Source organism: Podarcis raffonei, chromosome 5, assembly GCF_027172205.1.
Source record: "Podarcis raffonei isolate rPodRaf1 chromosome 5, rPodRaf1.pri, whole genome shotgun sequence".
NCBI lineage: Eukaryota > Metazoa > Chordata > Lepidosauria > Squamata > Lacertidae > Podarcis > Podarcis raffonei.
This window is the reverse complement of record NC_070606.1, coordinates 63,070,882-63,078,575: the sequence shown is the minus strand read 5'-3', so window position 1 is coordinate 63,078,575 and position 7,694 is coordinate 63,070,882. Positions and strand designations below refer to the sequence as shown.

General features: G+C 40.0%; 1 protein-coding gene across 2 annotated transcripts in view; it reads right to left on the bottom strand.

The window, feature by feature from the left end:
• Positions 1-3,050: 3,050 nt before the first annotated feature.
• The window catches only part of STAG1 (stromal antigen 1), a 107,567-nt gene continuing 102,923 nt past the window's right edge, over positions 3,051-7,694 (bottom strand). For both annotated transcript variants that reach the window (XM_053389733.1, XM_053389734.1), the window contains 3 exons: positions 6,013-6,127; positions 5,306-5,386; positions 3,051-5,219 (listed from right to left, as the gene is read on the bottom strand). In XM_053389733.1, the coding sequence (XP_053245708.1) occupies positions 5,196-5,219; positions 5,306-5,386; positions 6,013-6,127 (220 nt within the window). In that variant the 3' untranslated portion in view covers positions 3,051-5,195. The remainder of the gene's footprint in view (positions 5,220-5,305; positions 5,387-6,012; positions 6,128-7,694) is intronic.

Below are 7,694 nucleotides of genomic sequence, written 5' to 3'. Positions count from 1 at the left end.
AACCCATAATGGACAGACTAGAAGTCCTCCTGTGTTACATGCATAGGTTCAGATGAAGTAGATATTTAACGCACACAATACAAAGACCATGAAAAGGTAATTTGAAAAAAAATTGGTCACTGTTTATTATATTGGAGTAATCTGTTCCAAGATTCTTCTGTAATTGTTAGTAAAACTACAATAAATTTCCAATACAAACAATTTAGAGAAGAACTATACAAACGGGTATTTATGTAGCCCTAAGTATTTACAAGTCCCACCTTTAAGTCCCCCTCATCTCTGCAGAGCTCTTGTAATTGAGAGGGTGAGTTAAGACAGCAGTTGAAACACATTTACAAGTGTGTTGGTAAGTAATGGTTATTAACCATAGACAAAACAGGGTTAAAAGAGACTATGTAATTGACATGGTTAGGGACAGTGGATATGCTAGAAACAAGAACAGCATGGACTCATAACAATGTATTTGAGGTCAGAAGGAAACAAGGTTCATAAGTCAGCAATATTAATATTCCTGTTTGGTATGCAGAAGGTGGATGCATTCCTCATCTTGTTCCAATAACAGAAAGGATTACCATTTACGAGCATTTTAATGAACACATTGGGATAATTAATTTGGACAAGACCACCTGCCAGCATACTTGCACCATTCAAGGTTAATTGAACTAATAAGAGTAGCAGCTAGTGATGGACAGGACAATATCAAAAAGGCAAGATGAAGCTGGCTGATGCAGCCAGAGAATACTGTCACAAGTTGTTCTAAATGACATCTCCAAGACAACAAACAGGCACCTTAACACCTGATGTATTAGTAATGCCAGGCAAAAACTTCAAGTATCAAGGTAGCGAAGCACATGAGCTCTATTAAGACTTGAGCATCTTTGTGACTAACTCCTTTAACCTTATCCACATTTTCCTGTCTATGGTTGGCAGCCCTTTAGGGCAGAGAGATTTTGCAGCAATAGAGCACCTAACATTTTTGCTACTTCTAAAGCTGCGGGCATGAAAATTAAAAGTAATATTTAAACCTAAGGACATTTGTACAGTGGTACCTCGCAAGACGAACGCCTCGCAAGATGGAAAACTTGCAAGAAGAAAGAGTTTTCCGTTTTTCGAGGTGCTTCGCCAGACGAATTTCCCTATGGGCTTGCTTCACAAGAAGAAAGCCCATAGGGAAATCTCCGGGGACCTCTTTTAAAATGCTGGCGGTCGGGAGCAAAGACTTTCGCCCACCGCCGGCCTTCAGAAGAGGTCCTGGACCTCTTCTGAAGGCCGGCGGGGGGCAAAAGTCTTTGCTCCCGACCGCCTGCCTTCCCGGGATAGCGGAGAAGCGCAGCGCATTTCTCCGCTATCCCGACGGCTTTTGAAGGCAGGCGTGGGGGAGCAAAGACTTTCGCCCACCGCCGGCCTTCAGAAAAAAAAATGCATTGATTGATTTTCAATGCATTCCTATGGGAAACCGTGCTTCGCAAGACAAAAAACTCGCAAGAAGAAAAAACTTGCGGAACGAATTAATTTCGTCTTGCGAGGTACCACTGTACTTATTAGGGAACCAAGAAAAGAAAGTTATGACTAAAAGTAGGACACTAAACTACAAATATTCCACTGCATTGCTGTTCCAATATTATTATCATTCAAGTATCAATATTCAGTCCAGGGTTCAACAATCCTATAAAAATAGCAGATGTTCTTTACAACACACTCTCTGTTTTTTCATATGGGTTATCACAATTGTACAGAATTCTGAAGTGTGTTCTATAATCTGTGTTTAAGAGAACAATTATTGTTTGCCAGTGAATAGATTGGATAGGGCCACTAGAAAAGTTGATTACTACTTCTAGATGTTGAATAATTTTTCTCCTTGCTCAGTGTAAAGCTGCTGCACCCTTTGGGCAGGGAAGTTTCCTTTGTCAGAGGGTGAATTTAAAGAGTCCAAAGAGATAACAGTACTTTATGTAGACCTATTGAATCAACTGTGGTTGACATAAAGTTGCTGTACAAATGTGTTGCATGGCTTCTGGACTCTACTGGTAGAAATAGCCAAAAATGCTAAAATCTAGACACTTATCTTGGGTGGGCAGGGGTAGAAGATAAGATCCAGAGGAGCTACAGGCATTCTGTCAATAAGATATATAGGAGACCACATATCTGGAGAGATCTTTTTTAAAATAAAAATAAATATTAATTTACACTCTACCAATCTTACATCATGGAACCAGAAGCCATATAATATTTGTCAAAGCCAGTCTACAATCTATTGTGTGATGGTAAGTTGTTCCATTCTCAGATGTTTGCCAGGTGTAGAGAAAAGTACCTCATCAACTCAGACAAGGAGACAGACTGTGGAAACCCAACTCAGGTTTCTGTCCCATTTCAGCAAAAAAGATTGGCTGAATTCTGTACTTTTTCTTTCACTGTCAAGTAAGGTCTCACTTACAGGAACTCCCATTTCAATGTGCAGCATAACCACAGATCTTCCAAGTTGATTTATTAAATGCTTATTTTTGAACTTGTTACGCTTTTGTATAAATAACCACCAAAGTGGTGGCAGGAGAGGCTTGGGCAATAAGTGTATTGACAGGAGAAATGAGGAATGTCTACTGAATTCTGGAGGGCTTTTTTTTTACACACCTATTGCACAATCATGAGGTGGTGGTTCTTTCAATGAAAGCAGGAGACTTCTGAATCCTGTACCATCAATCGGATTCTGCAAAGTTTTCTGCGCACATTACAGGTCACAGTATCAGTCCCAATCTCAATTCCACATGCTCTGAATCTATTTACTTGAATTACACATTAGGTATGGGTAAGGAACAGCAACTGCTTGGGGAAATGTAAGGTTTTAAAGATACTGAAATGTTTCACTTAAGGGTGAAACATACTCTTACTGCAGAAAGAAAAACCCTCAATGTCTGATCTGCCCAGAATGCTGGGCAAGCAGCAGGATTAGCACACTTTCAAGCTTCACTATAGGAAAATATTTAGTGGAAGACAGACCAAACAGAAAGCACCCATTTTCAAATGCTTTTGTGGAAAGGACTCCACTGCACATGTGATTTTGAGGAGTTTATTAAAGGAAAAGTGAAGCATCAGTTTTAAATTGTACAAAAGGAAAAAACCTCAAATTGTAAATGTACAATTTACAGAATTACTAGCAAAACCAATCAAGGAGACACATTTTTAAAAACCTATTGACCGCAAACTGAACTGGAAACCCATTGGAGGTAACTTACTTGTAAACGGCTTTTGTTTTACAGAATTCTATAAGGATCAATTAAAATTCAATTTTCCATATGAAGGGCTGTGGAGCACAAGGTTTGTCTCTGATGGATTTAAACCACCAGCAGCTATGCCACTCTGCCCACTACACTGATGTGCTACTGCACCATTTGTGTCCACTGTTTTGGGAGAACTTGTACTTTGCCCTGAAGCACCAACTCAGTGACTTTAGCAACTTTTCAATTCCTAAACAACTGCCTTGCTTGAATTATTAGATGTTTTTGGCAACCAAAATTTGAGTACTGTACAATTTTTAGGAGGGGAAATCCCAACTAAATGATTTGATTTAAATGGTGTCTTTGTCTCCCAAAAGGCAAGTAAGCATTGGATGCACCTTGAATTCAATAAAAGGACCTTTATGGGAGGTAGGTCAGAGTTATTTTGCAACTGCTATCAAAAAAACACCTCTGAAGCAGGTATATTAGAACTGGGTCAATTTAGATTTGCTTTAAAGCACACTAACATTTAAACTCCAAAAAGAAGACTAGTTTGGCCTCATTTTTACAAATGTTCTTATTAACAGGAGCTGTGCTCACCTCCGAGGAACAAAATCAGTCCTTTAACTACATTAGCAGCTACCAGGAAGAATCATAATATCAAAGCAGAGTGAAAGTCCAGATCATTGAAGACACTGAAAATATCTTAGAACAAATAATTAGCTGATTGTTTTTTGGATTGTTCTGCTTTTTAGAAAATCATTTAATAATTACTCTTAATAATGCACAGTTAACACTGAGAATGTAGCTGTATTCCATTGTAAGCTTAAGAACGTCACCATCTAAGCACAAGTTTCTATGCAGCACATACAGTAAATCTAACTGGCAAAATTAATTTACAAAAATAGCACAAAAGGGTATTTACGGCATGGAAAGTTAGACACTTCTCTATGGTACAGTTAAAATTGCTTTGAAAATGCAAGTGTGACTTCTGTCTCCCTCCTCCCACCACCCCACCCGGTGATTTGCATTCCTCAGGAAAGTTGCTGCTTTTGTACCTCAGATCTGACAGGCCATGAAATAGGTAGTAGAAACAGCAAATAGATTACTTTAGAACCACTGGTTTGTTTTTCTGAGAATATTTTATTTGCTGGTATAAGTTGCTAAAAATGCACAGAACAAGTACCAATAGAAAATGTGCTGTTTGTGTGTTCCCCTAGTGCTATATAAAATGAATGTTACACAGCGTCTGTTGGAAAAGTGGCTTATGGACATCTCTTATTTTATGCCCTCTTATAAATAAAAAATAAATCTTCTCAGAAGTATAAAATCTGGGGATTTTTTCTTTTCAGAATCTGACTTTTTGGCAGAGATGCATACACCTGACTTCTAGCCTCTTTTGCAAGAGTGTTCCACTCTCAATGGTCAGAGAGGATCTAGAAGTGTACCATACTGCTAGTCACATCCAGTGCGTTTAACAACACTTCTCCAGCCAGGATGGCCTGCTGATAGCATCACTGCTGGTCAATGGCTGACAGGCATAAATTTAATAAAATGGCTAGCTTCTAAAACATAAAAAGGCAAATGTTAAAACATTTTGAAGTTGTACAGCAGAAAAATAAAGTTAAAAAGTTTTGTTTTCATTCAATGTTTTCTGAAAATGTGTAGAACAGTGTTTATTTTTTAACTGTTTTAATTTAAAAGCTTCTCCCCATCCAGGAAAAAAACCTGCATTAGGACTGTCAAGGACAGGGAAACAAATGATTTGTAGGTCAGCCTTTCTGAGGTGACTGGCCAATATTCCTTGTTTCATTAAGAAGCTCCTCTTCTCTCTCATTACAAAAAGGAAATGACCTTAATAATTTGGTTAAAAATCAAACCAAATCACATCAAAAATGTGGTTTTCATATAAGCTATCACAGTATATAGGCCTTGAGCTCTAAAGAACAGAGTTCCACATTTGTATAGTGTCTTCGCCAGACTTCAGAACATTGGCATTCCAAATCCCTGGGAAAGACAATTGAGAACAAAAGTTACGCACAGGAGAATCCTTTGCAGCTCCAAGTGGCAAACAATACCTTGTGAAATCTTACCGAATCATCTTCAATGATAGCTGCGGAGTCAAAGAAATCTGGCCTCAATTCAGCTCTTTCTCGTCTGTTTCTTGAAGGGGGCTGGAAAAGAAATATTTTGTCATTGTCAGAGGCAGCAGGAGCAGCCAAGTGTTAGGAAGGACTTTTTGTCTGTTCCTAGCACTAATAGCAACTAACGTGAATTAAGAGCAATCTGAACGGTGAGTGGTGCAAATGGCAACTTTTGTTGCCAATTCAGGAGCAACACTTAACCAACAAGAAGAGATCCCTGAATATGGAAGTGAGAGATAGCTCAGGACCGGGGGGGGGCACAATCTCCTATGTTAAAAAAACACCAAGCAATAAAATTAAGAAAAGACAGAACATACTAATAAAGCACAAATACAGAGAGAGACAGAAACAGATTGTGAACCCCCAAGGCAAGTCTGGACATGCAAGCCCCCTGAACTATCTCATCTCAAAACCGTGGCAGGCAGCTCAAAGGAGGTGTCCTAGAGCTCAAACGAGAAAAGAGTAAGGTATTGTATATTATTTTTATTTTCTATTACAGTACTCCTATGTGACTAACACCAGCAGCAAATTCTTGTACCCCAGTCACTGGGCAGCTTTCGACAAAGTATAAAGGAACACACCAAAAATTAAAAACTTCTTAAAACATGCTTGTCTTCAGATGTCTTTGAAAAGCCACTAAGTGAGGATTTACTGACCAGATCAATGACCATGGTGTCTTCAAATTCTTCATTCATGTCCTCTAACTGGCCTCGTGAAGACATCATTACATCTTCAAAGATGGGCTCAGCATCATCCTCCATTAGACCCCGCCTTGTTGGGAGAAAAAAGGAATACGAATAGGTTGGTAATGAGATCAAACATATAATTGTTGGTCTTACTGGGTAGATACTGACTGAAGCTTGGATACTGTTAGCATCTGTCTGTATCAAGAGACAATGGGGTGCAGCTCTGGGGCTGAAGTGAAACCACTGTGTTAGCAGAAATGAAGTAACCTCCCTGGGGTGCAAGCCTAGGCAGAGTGTTAAGGAGCTCATCAGCTGCCCCAATGACAATACTACCTTCTCTGCCTCACTGATGTGGTCCAAAGGAAAGCAGGGAAATACGTTTGGCACTAGTTTGGCTACAGGAGTTGCCAGAAGGAGGAATATAAGGCATCATCCAACTGTTTTTGGGACTCCACTCTGGATTTCTGTAGGGCTTACCCCTTAGCCTTTTCTTCTCCCAAGGATATGCCGCAAGCAGCAGAGATTTAGGATCAGTCTTCCTTCTCGTACATGGGCTTCACATCTTGACAAGCCCCACCTGCCCCTCACTTCCCTCTACAGCATGTGGAGAAACACTCTTCTTGACCACTGAACCCACTATTGGTCTTGTCCACTCAATCTGCTGGAGCCTATCTTTACACGCAGGGGAGTCCCTAACTCACCAAGGGTTTGAGACCCATAGGTTACCCTCACCTGGCTTAGCTGGCCAGTCAAAGTGTTCCTGACACAGCCTGACAGCTTCTAGGAGTCACAGGTGAGAGCTGAGTGCAGGGTGGGGACCAAAGATGGACAAACTACCCCAGAAGGAGCACATGTCCCCCATCAGATACCACCCCTCCCTTAAGCATAAGATAGGGAAGCTTGTTACTGCTCTTGCTCTTCCTCTCCACAAGGAACTAAATCAGTCTCCATTTACCACATTGTTATCCATGAACATATGGACCTCTGAGTTCCACAAGAAACAACACCTGCCCAACTTCTGAGAAATCTTACATCTATAGAAGCATGGTCTGCAAAATTATGAGACTCAATGGATGCATAAGTGCAATGCCTCATCTCAATTTTAAAATAGAAGAAAAGAAAAGCTTTCTACCACTGAGATGCAGATATTTGCTCAAGTACTGGCTCAACACAACTGGCCTACTGTACCACTGTGGTTAAGCCTTTAGGTATGCTCTTGATACTTTTAATGTACTTTAATTCTGTTCAGCAGAATACAGAAGCTTGCACACCATTTCAGATCCATAATTTAGGTACTCCAGCACCAATCACATGCAGATATCCCAAGATAAGCCAACCTATGACATGAACTAGGGCCTGCAACAAGTCACATTAATGCAACTTTTAACCAGCAGAAGAGACTACCATCACTGTTGCACAAGTACACAGTACAGCTGTAGTTCTCAACGGTGTTTACCAATCCAAATGTCAGTTATTACGCATACTGTGGCAAGCCTTATTCCACACCACAGCTTTGTTTGTGTGCGCTGTATATCTTTCTAGGGTTGCTGGAAGCCAAGTGGCTACTAATACAACTAACCAAATTTTGTTTATAAACCACTGAATTATTAGTGTATATCTAACTTATTTCAGCACTGGGATCTGAATACTTA